We start from the raw sequence: 25,218 nt of genomic DNA, 5'->3' as shown, positions 1-25,218 counted from the left end.
TCTGTGGAAGGAGATAAACAATCTCAAAGAAGCATTCTAAGGTTTTCAGAATTCCCTTTTGATTCGTTTTTATCTCTTTCTCACTCTTTCAACTTCCCCCCCTCCAGACTCCAAACTTTCTGATTTTGTACCTTTACCAAGCAGGCCCAAATCTATGAATAAATCTTCACTTAGGAATTCTGATGAACGTCTAAATTCTTTAGGACGTTAGAGAAGCCCGGGCTGTCAGAAGTCTTTGGTGGAGAAAGATTGATCGTTTCTTTCTCTCCCCCTCACTCTCTGCTCTTTTACTCTCACAGTTTGCGTGGAACTTTTTTTTTTTAAAGGACTGATGATATATTATAAACTTTTTTTAAAAAAAAATTAACTCCTTGAGTTTATGGTCTCTGGATGCATATAACTGAGCCGGAGTGGGGAGATACATTAGGTTCCCCCCTACTTTTAAAGAAAACTTTGGACTAATCAACTCATTAACAACTGTTTCCCACTATCGCCTATTCAATCCCAACTGCTCTCTTAGGTTTCAGAAGAGGACAGCTTCTAGAAATAACTCTTTCCAACATCCTTTCACTCTAACCTGATATTCTCCAGCAGTGTTTATAATGTGTTTTATATATATATATATATATATATATATATATATATATATATATATATATGCAAATCCAAACAGATTCGAGTTTGCTAATCCACTCGTTTTTCTTTCCTTGGGTTTCAGTGTTGGGCTGCTTGTAAATTATAAGTTTTCGGCTTCTACTTGGGTGATTTTTACTTCATCCCTGGTGTCTGTCTCTTCTTTTCTAATTCCTCCCTCCTGGACTGAGCTAAAATCAACGATTCAATCAACCAGACAGAGACGAGGCAATAAGGCAAACTGTACCCCACAGTTGCCTCCTCAGCCCTTTCGCAAGATCTTCCTTAACACTCACTTAGCATTTGTTAGCAAAAGGGGGGAAATCAGTGGAATTCTCCCAAAGATAGGTAAGCTGCCATTATTTTTATTCTCATTATTTTTATTTTTATTGTTTTTGTTGTTGTTATTATTATTATTATTAGCTATTAAATAAAAATACTTTCTGTTTTCAACCGGGCTGGCCCTGCTATTGGGCGAGCCAGGTCACATGACCAGGATTGGCTGCAATTTATCCCTGCTCGTCAGTTTAATAGAGCAAGGTCCCCATACGCCTGTATTATCAGCAATATAAGATTTTTTAAAATTAAAAAAACGGGGGAGGGAGGGGGAGGAGACTGCAAATAATACTAATACTAAAGCGATATAAAATATTGGAAGGGCCTTTAAGATCAACCGTTCCTTCCCCTCCCATCCACCCGCGTTTCCCCCCCCCTCTTTCCCCCTCCCTCTTTTTGCACTGGGCCCCTGGAAAAAGCCATGAATTTTGAATTTGAGAGGGAGATAGGCTTCATAAACAGCCAGCCATCGCTAGCGGAGTGTCTGACGTCCCTTCCCGCTGTCCTGGAGACATTTCAAACTTCATCAATCAAGGAACCACCGACGTTAATTCCTCCTCCTTTAGAACAAGCCCTCCTCGGCTTGGATCCTTCATCCAGCAACCAGCCTACGCCAAGGAGCCAAAAGAGACCAAGACATGGGCAGGCCCAGAGACCCGCGCTCCAGCCTCCTTCCCTGGCAGGAGAATTCCCCTGGATGAAGGAGAAGAAATCCTTCAAGAAAGCCAGCCAGGTCCCTGCTGCTGCTGCTGCTGCTGCTTCTCCTTCCTCCTCCTCCTCCTCTTTGCCCGGATCTGCCGCGGGTTCTCCTGCAGGTCTGTATACGACGAAGGGGGGAAATTGGGGTGTCGTGGGGGGGGGGGGACTGACGGAGTTGACTGAACAGGACAAAAATCCCACTATCTAAAATGTGCTCGCTGCTGGGAAACAGAGGCAATGCTCTTCTCGCCTCCCTTAATCCCAAACCAACTCCAAGCAGAAGAAATGATTGAAATAGCAGGGAGAATCATTCTCTTTCTCTCTATTTCTTTCTTATCCTCTTCTAGCAAATCTCTAGAACAAATAAAAATAAAAATCCACACAGCCTCTCCGAACTGGTATCCATTTCTGGCCCTCTGGGCGCCTTGTTTATGCTCTGGCTAGTCATTCCAGTGGGAAACCGTGGACAATACAGAATATAATTCGCTTTTTTGGGGTGGGAGGGGGTATATTTTATATAAGCTGTTTTTATTTCAAGATTAGAAGAAATATGGTTGGAAAGAAGACATCAAAGGAGAGGGGGATATAGTCCTTTTTAAACCACCCCTATTCCATAGATTGGTAATTTGCAGGGCACCCTGTCAATTTACCCTGCAGATGCGAGAGTCTTCCATTTCAACATTTCTGTCCCACCAACTCGCTTAAGTCCCGTAGGATCTCAAGAGGTGCAATTGCGTAAATTGTAAATTCTGGACTACATAGTCTAATAGTTGGGGTAGATGGCACGCCTTCACTTCAAAATGTGATAAGCCTCCTTCTGCTGAGCGGGGGGCCTGGACCTCTGCTTTACAAGCCCTGCCCTGACAGCATCGCGGTGGGGTCAACCTAGCAAGCCACCAAGCTTAGGAGGAAAGGAGCTCATTCCTTTCCTTCAGGGTCCTCACCCTCCCACGCCCCACCTGCATACATCCTGGATTTGTGGTTGGGATGGACATCCTTGGGACTCCATTGGGAGAGAAGCAACGAGGCTGTTGGGAGAGGGACACGGTATTAGCTCCTTGGATCCCCTGTTTTCCGGGCTGTGTGGATAAAGAAAGATCCCATCGGTTCTTTCGCTCTCTCTCGTCCCCTTTTGTGTTCCCCTTTCCTATTTTCCCCGCTAAGAAGGCTTTGCCATCCCATTATGAAAGGTCCCCTTCCTAGGCAAGAAGGTAGATTGGGAAGACGGAAGGCAGGAAACTGACGTCGTCTCTTGCAATCGATGGAGGAGAGGCTTGGAGATGTCTTAGGGAGACTTCGTCTTCCACAAGCGTGTCTTGAATACTGATTTCTCCATCCCAGAGTGAGCGTGCGGGGAATTCTTCTCATTGAGTCTCCCTCCAAAAATGCACCATCCCTCCCCCCCTCCCCCTGCCCTGCCCCCGCACTCTGTTATTTGCAGGACCTTAAGGAAGTTTCCCAGCGCTGGCTTCCACTGTAAGGGGTGTGTAAGACTTTTGACTGAGATGCACACAACTTTGTAAAATTTCCCTATAATTTCCAAGTGGTTCCCATGCACGCCCTTGTCTCAATAAAAAAAGCGGACGTGGGCAGACCCCATTTAGGAGGAACGTTTCTTCACCCAGCTGTTATTTTTAATGGCTTTATTTCGTCTTGTTTTCATTTTTAAAACGGTTTTCTTCTTCTTTCTGCGTCCAAGACGTCCAGGGTTTGTTAGACAACAGCGGCAGCGGCTCTCGACGGCTGAGGACGGCTTACACCAACACGCAGCTGCTGGAGCTGGAGAAGGAGTTCCATTTCAACAAATACCTCTGCAGACCCCGCCGGGTGGAGATCGCGGCTTTGCTGGACCTGACTGAAAGACAGGTGAAGGTCTGGTTCCAAAACCGACGGATGAAGCATAAGCGACAAACGCAGCATAAGGAAATCCCCGAGGGGGACGCCAGCTTGGATCAAGGCAGCGAAGAGGTGGAGGAGGAGGAAGAGGAGGAGGGCAGCTCTCCATTTGGAGACGTCCTGGAGATCCCTTGTCCTTACCCTGCCCGCAGCAGCAGAGAGCCGCCGAGGCCCCCCGCTGGCTACCTGACACCCGCCGAGGAGAGCGCCCCCAACGCAGAGCCAAATGGGACAGCTGGCGCCCGCTCTTCCTCCTCTTCCTCTTCCTCCCTGGACAATGCCTTCCTGGAAAGCCAGAAGTCTCCTTTGTTGCCACCAGACCTGAATATTTTCTCTGTGGATTCCTGCCCACAGACCTCAGAAGGGCTTTCTCCCAGCTTCCAGGGGTTCTTAGACAGCCCTGTCAGCTTCTCCGTCGACGATCTGGACTTTTTTACAAGCACACTTTGTACTCTCGATCTGCCACATTTGAATTTCCAGTAAACACCCTCCGACATTCCTTATCTGCCTTGGGTTATATGCCCCTATAAATATACACAGGCATGCACACACCAACAGCTCCCCATGCCATGGAAACGGAAAGTACGCTCCCCCACCCCACGCCTGATCACAGCCCCCCCCCCATTGAAAAAGCATTTATTTCGAAAGAGGTTTGTGAGTCTCTAGTGGACCCGAACCTAAGAAATATTTCTGCCACTTTCTTTTAAAGGAATCTATGTTCTGACTGAATTCAGGTATTTCTATCTCGTATATATATTTTTATTCGGACAAGAATAAAGGGGTGCCACGCTTAAGGAGATATTTATCAAAGGAGAAAAATGAAGTCTGGCCTTTTAAATATCTTTAGAAGCTCCCTCCACCCTTTCCCAGAAAGCTTGTATTAGAAATCCTCGACTCAAGAAGAAAATGTCTGTCCATTTTTCTTAAAAAAGTGAACTTCTCAGGAAACAAAGCAAGACGTTTAGATTTATTAATTTAAAGAACAAAATAGGAAGAAGGAAAAAATTAAAAAAGAACAAGAGCGATGGAGGTTTTGTCCCTTCTTTTTATGTTTTAGAGGTAGATTATTTATTCAAATGCTTTAATAGTAAAATGCAAATTATTTATTGTACATTATTTTCATAGATTAAATAAATGGCTTTATAGTATTAAACGCTGCATTCCTGTTTTACATTCACCTTAAAAAAAATAAATCAGGAGACTGTATTTCGTTTTCCTCCCTTTAAATTCTTTGGGGTTTTATTTCTATTAGCCTTCGTTTACATAACAAGAATTAGTGGCGATAGCCGCTGAGGAGAATAATATTTTCAAAGGCTTAAAAAGCTGTACTAAGTTTTTAAAAAATCACGTTCTTTTCTCTTTTTATTAACATTTTAAAATATGTAGTATGCGCAGCAGAGATCCTTTAGAATATTTATAATGCTAAAAAAAACAAAAAACACCTCACTTTGGAAATATTTCAGTTGATGCGTGTTAATATATGATTTGTTCTTGGGAGGTGCGGGGGGGGGACCACCCTGAGCAGGACTATTTTTATTTGAAAAGCATCTACTTAACTGACCCAGCAAAAACCAGAAAGGGAATGGAAAGTAAGGGGCACAATTTGCAAACAAAAATATTATTATTGTTGCAATTATTATTATTACAAAATATCAGCAATGCCCAAAGTTTCTAGGTCCCCCCCTTTTTTGCTAAATTAGGTCACCCCTCCTTTGTAAAAAAAGAAAAAAAAGCAGAAAAACCCCTTATCCGCAATGTCTCAGAATAAGGGGAAGGAGAGAAAAAGAGAGAAGAAATAATTCAATAGGTGGGCGCAGAGATTTTAGAATCTCTTTGCAATGGTTTTTACACGTCACCTCGAGAGGAGAAACAGGCTTCTGTTCTCCAGATTTTTAGCAATGAAGGGGATGTTCCAAATTTAGGGACACGCAGAGAGGAACGGAGGAAAAATTAAGACGTGAAAACAGGAAATTTCCTATGCAGAGAAGGCTATTCAATCGACTAATTCAAGCTCCCCACGTACATTAGACGAAATACCGTAAAAGACACGAGAGCAAACAGAGGTTTTGAACGAGATTAAATCTATTTCCTTCTTAAAGATACATTTTTATAAAAACCTCTTTCCTTCTGTCTGCCTTTTAGATTCGGAATTAACGATTGGTTGAGCCTATGGCTCTTCAACTACTAAGGACCTTTATTTCTTAGCCCTAATTTTATTTTATTCTTTAAACCAAACCCCATCTTAAAAGTGGGTGGCTTGGGGCGGGGTTGGCGGCGGAGGCGAGCTTCGCTGGGTTGCGAATGGCAAGCGGTCAGAGAAGAGGGATCGCCGGCCGTGAGTGTGACATGCACAATGTTAACACACACATACACAAATAAATCATATTACGTCTCTGCTAAGTCACCGGTATTTCCCCTAACATGGCAGGGTTTTGGGAGGCATTCAAGTCGCATTTGTGGGCCAAAGTAACACACTGAGATCCGGGAGAGGAAGGGCGGGGGGGGGGGGAGGAGAGCGTTGTTGGACTCTAGGAGATCGGAGTGAGGGGGGAGGGGAGTAGGAGCTCAAAATGGCGCAGGAATCGAAGACTACACAAGTCGAGGCAGGGGGAGGGTGCGGTGAGGACGACCAGGCAGCCATTATAGATGGAAGAAACTGTTCTATTATTCCGGGGGTAGGTTGTGACGCGGGGGAGGGGGGTGGAAGGGTGGGCGGATGGAATGTTGGTTGTGATTCTGAACAAGACAGGGAGCTTTTGAGATTCCGAATCCTCCATTCGTAAGATTTCATTCAGCAAGATTAGACAATTATCATGATGGGCTTCTACATCCAAGGACTATTTTTTTATTAACGACGTTCTAAGATGGTCTGATACACGTTTCCCCCTTCGCTGCAGATAAACCCTGTTTCATTTCTCCCCACCCCAATTCCATCCCCATAAAAATGTATAGCGAAGGATAGGATAAGAAGAAGAAGAAGAAGAAGACCCACGTTTGTGGAAGAAGAAACTGCTGCAAGGAAGGCCTCTTCTTGCACGTCGGTAAGAAAATAAATAAAACGTAGGCAGTGTTGTTGTTTTTTATTTCAAGCGCGCTCCCACTCCTCCCCCCCCCCCACCCGCAGACACATATGATCAAGGAATTTTACTTTGGAAACCACACTACGGAATCAAAACCACATAAACAAACACACATTCCTGCTCATTCGTCACGTCCTCCACCCAAACCAGTTGAAATCTATTCTGTAAGTATCTAGGTAGTCAAGCAGGCATCTGCTTTACAATTTGCCCTGCATTTCAATGTACACATCTACACGAGAGTAAATCCCACTGAAGTGGGACTTTCTTTTGAGGCAAAATTCCACTCTATGCAGTGTAACAGCATGTTATTCAAGAGAAATTTCTTGACAAAGCAGGGCAAAAAGCCTCGCACAAATATTCAAATATTCTCATAAATGAGAATGCATTTATTTGTTTTAAGATTTCTCCCGCTGTGGTTAAGAAACTGCCTCAATAAACCCTCTCGCTTAATAGTTGAGGTTGCAGCAGGGCTGGCCCTGCCATTAGGCAGAGTAAAGCAGTCGCCTTAGGCGGCAGAAGAAGCCTAACCTACTGCAGAGGGTTGGTGTGAGGACAAAATGGTGTTGTGCAAACTATGCTCTTCTGAGATCTGCTGGAGGGAAAGTTGGAGGTTAATGTAAGAAAACAAACCAATAAAATAATAGGCTGAGAGTGACTACAGGAGTTAACAGTGCCTGAATATCTATCTCATGATAAAATGTCAATTTCAGTTACCTTCAGTTGTTACTCAGTCAGTAGCACACATGCAGAATTTTCTCTCTGCTTTTGCTTATGCCTAATGACAACAAATGGCCCTTTAAGATACCTCTGAAGTTTTTACCATAAAGCAGCAGCTTCATGAAAGTCCTAGAGTGGCCAGTCCCTCAGCACTGCACTGCTGCATCACCAAGATTTTCTCCATAAGGTTTCACAATGCTTGCATCCTCACTTTTCTCCTAGACTTAAGGATGGGCAGACTTCGGGCCTGTCAGATCTACTTTACTTATTTATTTACTAGAACTTCAAGATCTCTCAACCAGAGCCAGATGCAACAGACATATGGTTCGAAGGAAAAATAGGGTGTCAGCACATTCGGAGCCTAGGAATTTAGATAAACATAGGAAGCAGCTCAGACCATTGGTCCATCTAGTTTGATATTGTCTGTTCTGATTGGGAGCTGATCTCCAAGACAGGGGCAAAACTAGGCTTTATTTCACCCTGGTCAAAAAACCCAGTTTGGCATCCCTCCACATGCATTTGTGTATACACACACATTGGCTGGGAGCCTCAGTGACACCCCTCTGGAGGCTTCATGTGGGGGGACCCAGCTATTTCCCCCCCCCCACCTCCACAGCTATGGCTCTGTCCAAGGTTTCAAACAAGAGTCTCCCTCAGTCCTATCTGGAGATAACAGGGATTGAACTTGGAATCTTCTGCATGCAACACATTAGCTACGGCCCCTTGTATGCACATGTATATCTAATACATTTTAACACCACCATTTCAATAAAATGTCCAGGGTGATTTGTTTTGGAAGAAAATACTAGGGGGGAAGCCCCATGTAACTTAGGTCACGCCCACCATACATTAAAAGCACATGGCTTCCCTCAAATAATCATGTGCTTTAAACATAGGTAAAGGTAAAGGGACCCCTGACCATTAGGTCCAGTCGTGACAGCTCATCTTGCTTTATTGGCTGAGGGAGCCAGCGTACAGCTTCTGGGTCATGTGGCCAGCATGACTAAGCCGCTTCTGGCAAACCAGAGCAGCACATGGAAACACCATTTACCTTCCCACCGGAGCAGTACCTATTTATCTACTTGCACTTTGACGTGCTTTCGAACCTTCCCACCGGAGCAGTACCTATTTATCTACTTGCACTTTGACGTGCTTTCGAACTGCTAGGTGGGCAGGAGCAGGGACTGAGCAACGGGAGCTGACCCAGTTGCGGGGATTCGAACCGCTGACCCTTCTGATCGGCAAGTCCTAGGCTCTGTTGTTTAACCCACAGTGCCACCCGCGTCCTGCTTTAAACATACTGTACTTTAAATGTATGGTGTAGATGTGACTCCACTGGGACTTCTGAGTAAGCAGGAATAGAATTTTGCTCTGCACCCACCTTACTTTTAAGGCACATTTAAAGAACATTCCTTCAAAGAATCATGGGAACCATAGTTTTACCCCCTAAAGGGCTACAATTCCCAGCACCTCTAACAACCTACGGTTTCAATAATTCTTTGTGGGAGAGCTATGCTTCAAAAGTGCTTATGCAGGGGCCTCAGCGCTGGCATCGCAAACAGTTCCCCGTGGTACATTCTGATCACTTTGGCTCAACCTGATCCCTGGCAATCTTTAAGGACTTTTATCTGTCTATACCAATCTGCAGTGGTTAGGAAGGCAACTATATCAAGGGCTTCATGTGAGATTTACTTCCAGTGCGAGAGAGTTTAGCCTCAGAACTGTTAAAGCAATAAAGTAACCTATGCCTCTGAGCATGTGCAGAACACATTTCAGTTTCCAATCAAACACATATAATAATGTGCATGAATAACATAATGGAGATTTATAGCATTTTGTAAGGAAAACAACAACAGCTGACTGTTCCCAGGGGGGTACTTACCATTTAAAAAGGAAGTGGGGGGGGGGAGAAAACAGTAGCAATGGATGAATATGAACAGATGCTTTTTAAATTCTGTGTTCTTAAATATGGGTGGTTACGTCTGTGGATGCAGATTAAGGGATTAAGCCAAACCCTCATGAAAAATGTGTTGAAGAGAAATCTGGAGGGTGGAACCATGTACATTAGGCATGGGGAACCTGTAGCCTTCCAAATGTTGCTGGGCTACAACTCCCATCAACCACAGACAGCATGACCAATGATCAAGGATTATGGGAGTTGTAGTACGAAAACAGATGGGGGGAGCACCACATTGTCTACCCTCTCTTTAGATGATAAAGTGTATCTCCTTATTTCAAAATGTGGTATATGGTAAGCCGCCCCTGCCACATCTGGGGGTCTTCTTACTCATTCTCCCAAGTGGACCTCTGCCTCAACATGCTTCCCTGAGTGCACCGCCAAGAATGGTAATTGTAATGCTCACATTGGTGTTTAAAGCCTTAAATGACTTAAGCCCCAATTACAGTACTGTATCTAGAAGACCACCCACTTTCCTACAGACCCTCTTGGGGCTTAAGATCAGGTGCAGCACATAGTGGAGATCACCATTTCCCACCCCACAGAATCATCTCATCAACTAATTTGATTGGGAAGGGAGGCAGATTAGGCCTCAAACATAAAGCAAAATTCATCCATCCACTGGAAATTTGATTGAGATACAAGGCCACTGTCTAACTACAAATTGCCTCTCCCCAACAACTCAGCAAAGGCAACCAAAAGAAGTAAATCTCAATGCAAGGGGGGACATGGTTCAGCAAGTCAAAACCTTGGAGGCTCTTTTCATTGAGTAGGTTGAGTCCTTTGAACACATGGGACATGTCTCTGAATATATGAAGAGTGTATTTGCCAGCTTGTATTTACAAGAATCCAGAGGCATCCTTAAGAGTCAGAATCACTATTTTTCAATACTAAGCAGTCTAGAACCTTGAACCCATGGTCAAATTGGCTTAAGTTCTAGCCAGTGGTAAAGCTAGAATATTTGTCACTGTGACAGGCTTGGGTGAATTTCCCACAGTATACCTGGGGCTAAGGATAGGTGGGCTACGAATTCCAGAGTTCTGCAAAACTGTAAATGGAGGCTAAGGGGCTAAAAAAGGTATACAGCCTTCTCTTTCCATTTGCAAGGCCACAGACACACAGGAATAAATGACTCATTTATGGACAGTGTCTGGCATTTCTCATGCCATACTTGAGCATATTCCAGAAGCCAGTAATATTAAATAAAATCGTGGATAATGAATAGCTTTCCTTGGTGCTTTGGACGTGGCCAACCCCAGGAGGGAATTTCCTGGGGAAGAGATGAGTGGTACTCAAAAGAGAAACACATTTATTGCAGTGCAAGAAATGCAAAAAAATTAAAAAAAGTAGGCAGGATGCCAAGGAAGATCATTTCTATTAAGTCCATGCCAGATTCATTGTTAAGCTAAATAACATGGTTAAGATGCAAGGGTAAACACCCATCTGTTGGCAGCTGCAGGGGGGTGGTTTTGAACGGGAAAATGGCCAGCAGGGAAAGAAATAAGCACTCCCTTTCCAAAACACTTCTCTGATCAAAACCGCAGCATTTCTTTAAAAGAGCAGGACTTTTTACACCATTTGTGTGCAGTTTGCCTAAATCAGGCTTTGCCAGCTTGGTGTTCTCCAGCTGCTTTGAAGAACAGGTCCCGCTGGCTCCAACCAACATGGCCAATGGTCAGAGATGCTGGAAGGTGGCATCCATGCAACTACATATGGAGGGTACCATGTTGGGGGAGACTGGCCTACATTGTAGAGCAGAGTCAGTGGTGATTTCTTGTGAGACAGGGCTCAAGTTCTCCTGGTTGACATGACCTGGAACATCTTCCTTCAGTCTCAGATGTGCAAGGGAATTTATTGTATTTGATTCAACAATAAAGATATTGGGGCCGCTCAGCCCTGGCAAAATGGAATTGAATGAATAAAGACCTGAGGCATATGGTTCCTCAGGATGGTCTGACGTCTCAAGAGGTTGCCATCTTGCTGAAGCTAAGGAGAACTGAGCATGGTCAACGCCTGGATGGGTGATTGCCTGGGAACCCCCTTGGGTTCCATGGTGGAAGAAAGATGAGATATGTATGCAAGAAAATAATAAATACATAAAAATAAAAATAAATATGTAAAAGCACCTAGCAATCAAAGTGTTCTGAGTAATCCAAATGTCTTGGAAGCTCAGAACATGAGGACTGTGTCCCATTTTATAATAAAAGAATCCAGTGTTACTAAATCAAAGAGCCTGCATTTCAAACCCTTTATTTGGTCCAGACAGAGTTACAAGATGCTCAGCTCACCCTTCACCTTTGCTTCCCTTTTCAAGAGGAGGCAACACAGAGAGGCATATTGTCCCACTGCGGCTTCTCCATCCTCGGTACCTGGATTCTCATTCATACCACCTCCCATCCTATTCATAACTTTGAGGGACTGTGGTGTTTGTTTCATTGGACTGAGTATATATAAATAAAAGTGGAGAGATTCTTAAAGCACCAAACAGCAATTTGGACAAGTTTGCTCTAGATACTGGAAGGATGCTGTTAATAACAAAAATCATATATTTGTTACAGCGACTAACAAGACAGAGTATTAAAGGTTCTCCCCCCCTCTCTCTCTCCTAGATATTTAGCTTCTAGATCTATAAAGTTTCTAGACTTCATGGAAACAACAATATATTGCATTTTAACCGTTAGAATGTGTTCTTGCCATTGGAAGAAGATATTATAACCATGGCGTGTAGCATTCCCAGCCTCTGTCCCCAGGTTAACTGAAACTCTATTTCTCATTTTCATCTGATCCTAGGGAGGCAGTTAAAAGGCTAAGCTGCTGCTTGGTAGCTATGAAGGACTGTGTGGTGAACAAACTGAAACTTAATGCAGAAAAAACAGAGCTAGTATTGTACTGCTGGTAGACAGATTGGCTTACACAGGTTTGGAGTTTACAACCTGTTCTCAATGGAGTTGTACATCCCCTGAAATACTAAGTTTTGTAGCTTTGGTTCTCATTGACTCACTAATCTTCTTAGATGTGCAGGAAGAATTGGTGGCAAGAGGTGCCTTTCCCTAGTTTTCTGCACTTAACTGAAAACCATCCTTGGCATAGCAAGGCCAAAAACTGATGGCTGCAGATAGAGGACTTGTTCCACCACCATCTCTATAATGAAAGCCTTTTCTGCCTGGCGTAGGTTGCCACTCAAAATGACCAGGTTCGCTTTGATTCTGAGAGTGCCATTCAGACTGCACTAAGACTGCAATCCCTTCTTTGGGAGTTCCTGGATCTCCTGATGTTGGTTCACACTATGCCTGAACTCTGAGCATATTGAGGAGGTGATAATTCAGCACTGGGTGGAGAGAGAAAGTGAGAGGGGTTAATTCTCTAGGAGGACCAATGCAAAACAAATGACACCTTATCAATACAAATCTCTAGCTAGGGCCCTTCTGCGGATCATAATGACTCCTCCAAGTCGCTGCAGGTCTAGGCAGCATGCCACTCACAGCCACCAATCAATTCTCCACCCACAGAAAGTGACTTAATAAATGGGGGGCCTTGCCGGTTATTATCCTTGCTCACAGCAAACCCTTCTTATTTGTCCTAATTAGCAAGACCAAAGTGTCAGAGGAGAGAAGGGAACACATTCAATAAAATCTAAATTATTGAATGACTGAAAGATTTCACCATTTGTTTAGCCCATTTTTTACTTCCTTCAAAATGTCAAATGCCAGAGGAAACACGTTTCGAAAGCCCTGGCCTGATGCTCTCAGCAACTGCAGAGCATAAATTAAGCATCTGATGCTTGCCCTCTCCATGAGATGAGAGCTTATTAACTGCAAATATACAAACAAGGCAAGTTAATGTAGTATAAAGACACCAAAGCAATATTTACCTTGTCCTAGTCTAGACTATGGATGTGCTAGCCATGGTGCCACTTGAATGCCCTAATGATATCACACACACACACGCAGGCACACACACACACACACACCCCAGAATGGGAAACCTGTTCAACCCTGAGGGACGCATTCCCACCCAGGCAATCTTCTGAGGTTCAAATAGTGCTGCTGGGTGGGGCCAGAGGCAAAAGTGGGTGGACCATTGAGTGTAAATTTCTACACACCCACAACCCTTTGAATCCTCCAACCAGGGAAGCAATAGGCACTATACAGTGGTACCTCAGGTTACAAACGCTTCAGGTTACAGACTCCGCTAACCCAGAAATATTACCTCAGGTTAAGAACTTTGCTTCAGTATGAGAACAGAAATTGTGCTCTGATGGCACAGCAGCAGCTGGAAGCCCCGTTAGCGAAAGAGGTGCTTCAGGTTAAGAACAGTTTCAGGTTAAGAACGGACCTCCGGAACGAATTAAGTACTTAACCTGAGGTACCACTGTACAACAAATTCCAGCCAGGAAATTAACCACTCAAGGAAAGTGCAAAAGGTCAACAAGATGTGTTTCTAGCAAGGGTGTGTGGTCTGTAAGGAGTCATGGGGGCCAGGTAGAGAGGCTTGGAGGGCCACATTAAGCTCCAAGGTGAGGTCTGAGGTTCTCCACCCTGAAACATACAATGATACAGTCACATAGACAAAACAAACCTGGGGCAGCAGGGAGCAGTTACACACACAGCAGGAAAGTCAGTGAATAGATGACATGTACATTTGTGGTACAGGAAGAGACTTCTAGAACATATGAATTGATGAAGTCAGGCATGAGTAGACTCAAAGAATGTAAGAACATAAGACGAGCCTGCTGGAAGAGGCCCATCTAGCCCAAAACCCTGTTCTCACAGTGGCAAACCAGATACCTTTAGGAAACCCTCAAGCAGAAACCAAGCACAAGAGCACTCTCCCCTCCTGTGGTTTCCAGAAACTGGTATTCAGAAGTACCACTGCCTCTGATCATGGAACATAGTCATTGTAGATAGTAAGCATGGATAGCCATATCCTCTGTGAATTTGTCCATCCTTTTTTAAAAGCTATCCAATTTGGTGGCCACCTCTGCCTCTGGTGAGAGTAAGTTCCACAGTTTAACTATGAGCTGTGTGAAGAAGTACTTTCTTCTTATCTGTCTTGAATCTTTCAGCATTCAAATTCATTGAATGTCCATTAAATTCTAGTGCTAGGAGCGTGTGAGAAAAAACCTCTGTTCTATCAACTTTCTCCATGCCATGCATAATTTTACAAACTTCCATCACGTCTCCTCTAAGTTGTCTTTCCTCTAAACGAAAAAGTTTCAAATGCTGCAACCTTTCCTCATAAGAGCAGATGCATGAGGCGTAACCCCCTGCAATATTGCTTTCCAAAATTCCCATTGGTTAGTTACACCAGGGATGTCTGGATTCTTGTTAAGTCATATGCTTTAATAACTGTTCAGAGGCCAGTTCATTCATGCATGCCACAAAGCAGGAATGTTTCAATGGACCAACTATATATTTAAGGACCTATGGCATAGATAGTGTTGTTGCAGCAAGAGGAGGGCATGGCTTTCCCAGATGGGTAGCTATATTAGTCTGTTAGGGCAAAATCAACCAAGAGTCTTATTGCAAGGTGCTAGTGTGTGGGGTGTGTGGATCGGGGGAGGGGGAGGGGGTAGCACTGCAGCCTAAGGGCCATATATAACTCAGAGTACACCTATTGGAATCAATTGACATTGATTTTGATGGATTTATTTGTAGTATGGCTTAGCTGGCGACAGCCCTAATACATTCATCTGGGAGGAAGGGCAGGATATAAGTTTTATAATAAACAAATTTATTAAGACAGAACCCTTCGTGGACCACAGACAGCTTCATCAGATGTCCCGTAAAGGATGTCCTGTTGCAAAGGTCAACCAGCGAACACAGTAGAGTGCCAAACCACAAGTAGGTTCTGGAAAGGGTAGGGGGCACTGCCCAAAAGTCATCAATATGCCATCCTTGAAATACTGTGTCAATGAAGACTACCCATGAATTGAGGTTTGCCAAGGGAATTCTTCATGGGGTGCAAATTCATGCCATGCACCACCCGTCTTTAGTGATAGCAATCTTTGATGCTCAGAGGGGTGGGAGGAGGGGGAGGAGGAGAAGGAGGAGCTGCTGCTCAAGATTATATGTGGGAAAATTCCTCCCAGCTCTCAGGGCCCCACTACTGAAGCTCTAGTTGAGGTATTACAAGATAATCTTCCTAAATGTATTGAACCCAGTGAGATTCTTTGCTCCCCTAACTTTTCTAGGGAGACTGTTCCAGAGTTCTACACCACTAATATATATTTTAAAATCCCCTCTGATTGCTTTTCTTTGCAATAAAATTGGGGAGGGAGGAAAGGAGCCTCATCAAGTCAAAGTGAGTATTAAGAGGGAGGCTTTTATCGGTTGTGCTTTAGGGGATAAGAATAATTAGTGACACTATCGCCTCTCTAAATACACAAGTGAAAATGAAGCAGTAAATATAATTAAAGGCTAATGTCTAATTAAATATTTTTAGGAAGCAAGAAAAAAAAGAACAACACCCTGATACTTGATGGAATACACCATCTCTTTTAATTGCAGTACCCTGATGGGATCCCATTATTATTTTGTTGTTTGGAACCTTCAAGATTTTCTCGCGTACACTAGCCAAAAAGAAAATTGCTAATTTGGAAGACTGAAGGAAATATAAAACAAGGGAGACACCAACTGTGTCGCAGCTACCCTGTGTCTTTTTGCTGAAGAGCTGTACTGAAATGTGCAGTGGTGCTCTGGGGTGGCAAAGCAGACACGAAAAGGGACATGAGAATTATATGTCTAAATAAATATCAAACCTAGTTTCTGAACCCATTTCCTTGGCTTCAAAGCCCTTTCTGAGCACTGAGCATGCTTTGGAAGGGCAAGGCATGACTAAGAGGCAGTGGGGGGTTATGCGCCTCCACATGCTCCACAGGGATGCATTTCCTTCTCCTTGCTTCAGGCTTTGATGCTTGTAGAGAGTGAGCAAGGGTACAGAAACACCCTGCTCTGTCCATGTTGGCCCTGTGGCAATGGAGACTGTATCACTGCATGAACTGGGAGACACCAAGCCCGTCACTGCCTCTCAGCCCAACCTACCTCACAGGGTTGTTATGGGGATTAAATGAAGAGGTGAAGCCACCTTGAGCTCCTTGGAGGAAAATGGTAGAACAGAAGTGCAACAAACAAACAAAATCCAATACCGCACCTTCCATGATGCAGACCGTCAAACAGATGGGCACTTTGCTTAATAACAGCATTCCAAACAATAGTGATAACAAATACTATTATTGATCATTCTGTACTGTAATAATAACGAACATAAAGCAACTAAAACATGCTAAGCACTCTACATATATTAAAATTCTTCTTTGGCGATCACTCGTAGCCGAGTAACACTGTCTTCCATAAACACGGTTTTAACAATGACTGTGGGGGCCAATTCCGGATCCACACATCCTTCCACAGTGGGGGCATTGGTTTCTGGGTGGGAGTTGATCACGTGGATTTGCCAAGCATGTATTCCTCTTAGCACGTTTCTCCCTTGCATCTTGCGTTTGAGTGTCTTCAAAGCCCATGACACCTGTGGTAAAGACTGTTCTACAGGCTTGCAGTTTAATAGGCATGATACAAAAGGGAAAAGGAATAAGCAGGAAAGAAGGAAGGAAGCATTGAAATTGTTTCTCCGTCCTTGACAGATGGATGAGGCTGCAGACCTGGGAAGCTAGCAGTAGCAGCAGAATGTTCTTTCAGGCAAATTCCCTGCAACTGCTATTTCTCTGATTGATGGATGGGACCAGGCTCATCTTCCCTTTTGCCATGATGATCTTTCTGGCAGGCAGGGGGTGCAGCCTCCCAGTAGTGGCCCTTGGTGTCCTGGGTGGTAGCAGAGGCCAAAGCATGGTTCCCATTGATTCTGAAGTCCTAGACCAACACCCATATCACATTGTCTTTAAGTAAGTGCTAAGTGTGCTGAATTAAGATTGCTGGAAGAAATATCAACAACCTCAGATATGCAGATGACACAACCTTGATGGCAGAAAGTGAGGAGGAATTAAAGAACCTTTTAATGAGGGTGAAAGAGGAGAGAGCAAAATATGGTCTTAAGCTCAACATCAGAAAAACTAAGACGATGGCTACTGGTCCCATCACCTCCTGGCAAATAGAAGGGAAAGAAATGGAGGCAGTGATAGATTTTACCTTCTTGGGCTCCATGATTACTGCAGATGGTGACAGCAGTCACAAAATTAAAAGATGCCTGCTTCTTAGAAGAAAAGCAATGACAAACCTAGACAGCATCTTAAAATGCAGAGACATCACCTTGCCAACAAAGGTCCATATAGTTAAAGCTATGGTTTTCCCAGTAGTGATGTATGGAAGTGAGAGCTGGACCATAAAGAAGGTTGATCACTGAAGAATTGATGCTTTTGAATTATGGTGTTGGAGGAGACTCTTGAGAGTCCCATGGACTGCAAGAAGATCAAACCTATCCATTCTTAAGGAAATCAGCCCTGAGTGCTCACTGGAAGGACAGATTGTGAAGCTGAGGCTCCAGTACTTTGGCCACCTCATGAGAAGAGAAGACTCCCTGGAAAAGACCCTGATATTGGGAAAGATTGAGGGCACAAGGAGAAGGGGACAACAGAGGATGAGATGGTTGGACAGTGTTCTCGAAGCTACAAACATGAGTTTGACCAAGCTGTGGGAGGCAGTGGAAGACAGGAGTGCCTGGTGTGCTCTGGTCCATGGGGTCACGAAGAGTCAGACACAACTAAACAACTAAACAACAACAACAAGGGTGCTGAGGAAGGCAAATGCAACCTGAAATCCAGGACATATCAAGGGACTAAAAAATTGCCACAAATGAACTGCAAGGATACTTAGAGGAGAGCAGTGGTGAATAAAATTTCCCACTCCTTCTTAAATGGAAAGGCTATGCTTAATAGTGTCTTTCTTATCCTTTATTACAGTTACAAAACATAACCAGGAGTCTTTAAACATGTGCCTTTGACTCTCAGCCTATCCAAATACAATTTACTCTCCCTGACTGAAATATGGTAATGACCTCAAGGTGATTAACTACTGACTAAACTGCAGCCCTACGGACTATCCAGCATGTTCGAGAAAGAACTTGATAGCTTGGTTGCCCACAGGCACACAGAGGTTTTGAAAACTAGGGGCAACATTAATTGAGTCAGAAAACGACCACTAGCTCTGTGAGGAAGTATAGACCTAATCGTGAGCATTTCATACTGTCTGGACTGGGCTATGTCAGTTACCATTTTATCTGGCACAAAAAAACACCCTGTATCTGTGCTGGTCCATAAGGGGAAGGAAACCCTCAACGCCCAAAGTTCTGTGATACCTTTTGGGGGGACCATCAAAAAAGTCACAGAAATCTGGCAAGCTTTCAGGTTCTCCATAACTCTTCAGACAATATTTTATCTCCTCTTTGCCTGCCCAGGGACCTGTGCATTTCATTTAAGACATGGGACAGATCCAGCCTATAAGCCAGGCTTTATTCTCACCAGCCACAGGGAAAGTAGCTATTGCTTCTTTATCCCAGAATCCTAGGTGAGTAACCTGGTATTAGTAGCACCTGGAGTAGGGGTGGGATTTTTACACAGTTTACAATCTCCGTCCTAGAACTGAGGCTACACACTCACCCAGTTTCTCATTCTTTCTTTTTGTTTTCCCCATACCACCACCTGATATTTTGTTTAACATATTGCCTGACGAAGAGTTCTGGAGAACTCAAAAGCTTGCCACATTTTTTTGTGACTATTTGGTTGTCCCTAATAAAGGCGTTAGTGAATGGTTAATTTTGTGTGGCTCTTCCACGTGCTTTTCTCTGCAGTGAGTTCCGTGGAGAAAGCAACTCGGAAAACACTGCTTACATCTTGAGGAGGCAAGTAGCACCATGGCCCCAAGCAGCCAAAAGTTAACAGTCGTAGACAAGTGCAAAGGGAAATGCCAGAGCCAGCCTCTCCCTCAGTGGAATGCCAGGATTCACACCAGGAACACAGGAAGCACTTAGGCACACCAAAAGCTGCCTTAGACCAGGGGTCAGCAAACTTTTTCAGCAGGGGGCCGGTCCACTGTCCCTCAGACCTTGTGGGGGGCCGGACTATATTTTTTGGGGGGGGAATGAATGAATTTCTATGCCCCACAAATAACTCAGAGATGCATTTTAAATAAAAACACACATTCCACTCATGTAAAAACATGCTGAATCCCGGACAGTCCGCGGGCTGGATTTAGAAAGTGATTGAGCTGGATCCGGCCCCCGGGCCTTAGTTTGCCTACCCATGTCTTAGACCAAAACAGATAATTAAGCATTGTCTACAATTTCTGCAGGGACTGGCAGCAGCTCTCTATCATTTCTCAGACTGGAGGACAAGACTGCCAATGTCTACTAGCTATGATGGCTGTGTTTTACTTCTACTGTTGGAGGCAATAGGCCTCTGAATGCCAGTTGCTGGAAATGCAATTAGACAGTGTGTTCTTGAGCTCATGTCCTGCTTGCAGGCTTCCCATAGGCTTTGTGGGAATGTTCAGGGATGCAGAAGAGGATATACTGTTTGATTATAGCCTTTCCAACTTGTGTAAACAAGTTCACAATTTAGCAGAGTAACATCCCCCTTTTTAAACTCACATCGGATGCATATGCCCAGGCTCACTAAAGCCTCTATAATAACTGTTCTGGTATTTTCCCCATATTCCTTCATAAAAGATAAGACACGACACAGTTTTCTATAAAAGTATAAAAAGAGTTTACTCATTCACATTCTGTTCACAATCAGATCCCAGAAGGCAGACTTAGCTTAGAAAATAACATACACCTGGAAACTATCTCATAAGAAGAGCATCTTTGGCTAAGCAGATGTTGCTTCTTCGACGAAAGTAGTCACAAAGAGAAAGATGGCGGCCAGTCCTATGCTTTTGTTACCTGCACAGGTGAGGCCACGCCCACCTCTATTCACATGCAGAGGAAGTCTGTTCCAGCCCAGAAGGAAACAGGAAGTTTACCTGCTGGCTGGACAAACATTCCTCTCCATGTGTAAACATGTTCACTCTAGGAATGTTGTGCTTGACTGCTCTTGTGTTCCACATCCCACAGGCTCATTAGCCATTGTGAGAACAGGATGTTGGACTAGCACTAGATGGATCTTTGGCAGGGGATTCCACCCCCCCCAGCCAGAACTCGCTGGAACTCATTTCCGCTACCATTCAGGTGGACGTCATTGCCATTATAAGGGAATGAAGGAGGCGTTCATTGTGAATTCTGACACCTCTTTTTCTAGAAAAATAGCACTGGTCATTGGCCTGATTAAGCAGGCTCTTCTTACATTCTTATGGAGCTTTCCACACTCTCACCTAGAGATGCTGAACCTGGTTCCTTGTGTATGCAAAGCAAGCACCCTGTAGCTCCACAGCTGAGTTACGGCCACACCCAAAGAAGAAAATGCTTCTGAAGATGTGCAAAATACTGACTCTGCCAAGAAATTACAGGCTGGCTACCATCTGGGATGCAAGGTTGCCAGATTATAAAACAAAACAAAACCGAAAAACAAAACCAAATGACACCTTTAGGCAAACAAATGTAATATGTTGTGAGCTTCCAAAGGCAAAAATTCCTACTACTTCTTCATCACCTGCAGGGTGTGGCTCTCAAGCAAACTTCAGCTCCAGGAACACATCTCGTTTTAGAAGCAGTGCAGCTGTAGTGAAACAGGAATGCATTGTTCACACTGTCTCTGCCATGGGCTGTCTTTGGGATGAGAAAATACATGTCTTGCTCTCCCTCCTCCTCCTCCTCTCTCTTGAATGGTCAGGAAAAGTTGCCCAGAGTTCCCTGCAAGTACAAAGGCTGCGTCTCTGTGTGTGTGTGTGTGTGTGTGTGTGTGTGTGTGTCGTAAATATGTGATGGAAAAATACAGATATGAAAAAAACCAAGATTCCCTGGCAGCTTGTTCTATTGGCCCTAACAAACCACCAAGTTCTTTGCCTTTTTAGAACTGAAACAAATTTAGGGGGGGGGGGGAGGTTATCAGATTCTTCTAACAAAGGTCTTCTTGCCAGTGTTCAAAGATAAAGTATTATTTATTTATTTATTTATTTATTTATTTCCACTGTTCTAGGTTGTGGAGGTTCTTACTCTCTTCTTTTGGTGGTTTTCTTAAGACAGGAGTAGCAAAGTGCAAATGTGGCAGATTGATATAGTAGAGCGACATATTTCCTGCATTGCAGGAGGTTGGACTAGATGATCCTCAGGGTCCCTTCCAACTCTACAATTCTATGAATCTGTAATTCTATGATAGCATGAATGTCTTAAAATGAGTTAACTTCTGATTTACACTCCCACCGTTGGATTTCAGAAGTGAGATCTGAAAACTCAAAGGCTTGAATTTTAGATTCCCCTCTCTCTTTTACATTGAGAACCTGGTTCTATAGAATAGGCATTTTATCCATTTTATTCTTCTTGCTGGAATGTCCTTGCCAAGCGCGCGCGGAATGGGCATGTTAACTTCACCGTGGTTCCCATTAGATATATGTATGCCTTTGGAGGAGAGCTCCTTCCTTGTTTTTGTATCTTCCCCGGAGCAGCTAGCAGACATCTCCCCTTCGCTCTGCTGTGGCACAGATCTGCCGCAAGGCTCCAGAGGATGGGGACGGGAAGGGCTGTGTGTGTGTGTGTGTGTGTGTGTGTGTGTGTGTGTGATAGGAATGAAAGACGTCCTCCTGTAAGTCACTCCCAATCGGGAGCAGATGGCCAGCGGCCGTGGAGTTCCAAAGGGAAATGTAAAGAAGCAGAAGAAGACCCTCCTGCAGCTCATTCCTCCTGTTGGGACCCCCAAGCGCACTTAAAGAAAGGCCTTTCTCGACACACCTTTTCCCCCAGGCAGTATCATCTACACTGGGAAAGCACAACAACTAGTTGTTGCAGTTTTAAATCTAGCCACTTTTAAACTGGCTTGCAACAAGCCGGTCTATTGAGTTTTCCGTAGGCAGACAGCTAGCCCTTCGCCATAGCAATAAAGTGGAACGAAACGGTGGTGGGAAGTCGTAAGCGGCTGGAGACACAGCAAACTTAAACAAGCCAGCTAGCTGTGATTTTAAAGCAGAGAGGAAGGGCTCGTTGAGGGAAGCTCACGGCCATGCAGATAGGAGGATTTGAGGTTTTCATAGCGCACTGCTGCTATGCCATATGAGAAGTTCCTTGGATGTTTCATTAAGCGAACCACGCTCCGAATGCTTATTTAAATCATACGATGCATATTTGCTTTCATTCCAGTTCTCCAGTTTCTCTTTCCATGTGTATCCTACTCGTTTTTTGGTTAGGTTTTCAGGGGGGCGGGAAAACTTGATTGTTTTAATCTTTTTTTTAAAAAGACATTATTGTTATAGATGCCCCTAATGCTTATTTAGACCACGTGATGTCTATTTGTGTCCTATTTGTTTCCCCTCCAGTTTCTTATTCCTTGCTTTTTTTGGAAGAATTTTTCAGCCCCATACTCCTGGTAGCTTAAAAAAAAAATATTAGTATTACAGTGGTACCTCGGGTTAAGTACTTAATTCGTTTCGGAAGTCCATTCTTAACCTGAAACTGTTCTTAACCTGAAGCACCACTTTAGCTAATGGGGCCTCCTGCTGCCACCTCGCGATTTCTGTTCTCATCCTGAAGCAAAGTTATTAACCCGAGGTACTATTTCTGGGTTAGCGGAGTCTGTAACCTGAAGCGTATGTAACCCGAGGTACCACTGTATTAGTAATCGTCATCGTGCGCGTCACCATAATCCTGGACCTGTCTCTCCCACAGTTGCTAAAACAAAACAAAAACCCAATACGCGAATATTTCCGAAGACAGGATACCTAACACTTTTGGCTCTCCCTTTCTCCGCCATACCCTCAAATTCAGAAGCACTGATAGGACTTGATAAATGGCCTCGGGGTTTTATTTGGGCTTTAAGCCGGAAGAGTTATTTAGTAGTCTTTCCGTGACCACAATTTGATGTCTCTTAACCAGGCAAATTAATCCCGCATTTAACAAGCCGAACACCGGAAGTAAGAAAATGACAAGCTGAGACCTGAAGTTAGCCATACTTTCCAAGGGAGGAATGGCTTTTTGTTTTTTGTTTTTTTTTTTTAGTTTTAAAAAATCTCTATTGCCGGTAGTTACACACACACACACACACACACACACACACACACACACACACACACAAAACTGGGTCACCATAGTAATTTCTTCGGGAGAAAGTTCAGTCCGTAGAATGTCATGTAAGAACACCCAAGTAATCGCATTCTGATGACCCCGCAGACCTAACCTAGGGAGAGAGCCCAGCACCTGCCAGGATTCACAGGTTAGGATCTCAGGCCTCCAAAGTTTGATGAGAGCGTGGCGTATATCACTGACTCAAAAGGTCATCATGGTTTCAAGGTTTTGTAAAGGCGTCCATCTAAAAAAAATAAAACGTGGATGCGGGAAACTCGTGTCAAACAGTCCTAGTCCTCAAGATGCCAAAATGGGCTCTGGCGTCCAGTCAGGTGAACAGGATGGCAATTATAGCGTTACAGCCGGCTAAGTGTTGCAAAACTAGTCATGTCTACTCAGAAAGTATCAACAACAATTGAATTCAATGGGGTTTATTCCAAGTGGGATTGGGATTATAGCCTTCATAATTTAATGTAAGTGTTAAGTACTTGTGTGTGTGTATTTGCAAACAACATAACTTTCCCTTCCTTCTTTTAAGTCTTTTTTATTTTTTATTTTCCCCGCTTTCCTTTTTATTTCTTGGCTTCAGTGACAGACTTCCACCCTTGGGGTCTTGAAGCTTGAACAGTTATGGGGGCCCCTTCACAACCAGCAGCAAGGTCTGGGTAACCACTGTTATCTTCTTCAGTGGAGTTGTTCTATGACAGATCACCACAACGTTTTTACAAAAATTAACTACTACATCTCAGATTTTGAATTAAATTGCTGTACTGGGTTACATCACATGTAAAAGTCACTGGTGTGAATAAAAAAAAAAATCCTGTGCCTTATACCTTTTGAGTTATGGGAAGGGGGGGTGAAAATTAGGGAAATGTTATATACAAATTGCGACTCAAATTGGGTCTACTGGACCCAATTATTTTAAGCAATGTGGACTAAATTAGCTTCTGGTGTCCCGAAGCTTAAGCTTCATTAGTTCCATAGTAGATCCGCCCTTAGTTCCAGTTACAGATAGGTAGCCGTGTTGGTCTGCCATAGTCAAAACAAAAAAATTCCTTCCAGTAGCACCTTAAAGACCAACTAAGTTAGTTCTTGGTATGAGCTTTCGTGTGCATGCACACTTCTTCAGATACCCCTAGTTGTCTTTGTTCCTCTTTGACTCACCCTTTCTTTTCTATCTTCCCAAAATCTCTCGAATATAACTCCAGCAATTCTGTACATACCCACCCCTTCTTCCCCTTTTCTGTAGTATGGAACCCATTAAATATACACCCCATAAAGACAGCGTATGAAGCTCCTCCGATCTGACGAGAGCAACTCCATAAATGTGGGGGTGGGGTGGGGACTCTATAATTCACCCCACCCCACCCTTTCAGCACGAGATATTGCTATCAATTCCTAAAGCCTTTGTGGACACTTCTCCTTTCAGTCGCCCGCTTCCCTTCTTCGGGGTTCTGTTTGATGCGTCATTAAAGGACCATTCGGCTACTTTCGAGAGTCCATAAATGGATGATTACGAACTTTCCCTTCCATGGGATTGCCTCTTTCCCTAGGCCATGTGTAAATTGACAAAAGAGGAAGAGACTGCAAACCACTCCACGCCTAATAGAATGGGAAGCGCGGGCAAGCAACATTTATTTACTTGTTAGCACATGGAAGACAAGAGTAACCTCCAATCTGACGCCCACGGTCATTTGTTACTTGTCAGGATATTTACTGGTAGTTCAGCCCACGAGGAGA

At 43.9% G+C, this 25,218-nt stretch overlaps 1 protein-coding gene and 1 long non-coding RNA gene across 2 annotated transcripts; one reads left to right on the top strand and one right to left on the bottom strand.

Moving 5' to 3' along the window:
* The first annotated feature begins 1,149 nt into the window (after positions 1–1,149).
* HOXB2 (homeobox B2) lies at positions 1,150–4,717 on the top strand. Its single transcript, XM_083709770.1, has 2 exons — positions 1,150–1,784; positions 3,368–4,717. The coding sequence occupies exons 1-2, from the start codon at positions 1,391–1,393 to the stop codon at positions 4,045–4,047; spliced, it is 1,074 nt and encodes a 357-aa protein (XP_083565896.1). The 5' UTR covers positions 1,150–1,390; the 3' UTR covers positions 4,048–4,717.
* LOC310830307 lies at positions 3,297–20,169 on the bottom strand. Its single transcript, XR_014557568.1, has 2 exons — positions 20,049–20,169; positions 3,297–3,519 (listed from the first exon to the last, which is right to left on the bottom strand). It is a non-coding gene; the product is annotated as an uncharacterized lncRNA (long non-coding RNA).
* Positions 20,170–25,218: the final 5,049 nt, after the last annotated feature.

The sequence above is a fragment of the Podarcis gaigeae genome (assembly GCF_964106915.1).
Source record: "Podarcis gaigeae genome assembly, chromosome: 13".
NCBI classification, from domain to species: Eukaryota; Metazoa; Chordata; class Lepidosauria; order Squamata; family Lacertidae; genus Podarcis; species Podarcis gaigeae.
The sequence above is the reverse complement of the archived record's forward strand: the minus strand, read 5'-3'. Positions and strand labels throughout refer to the sequence as shown.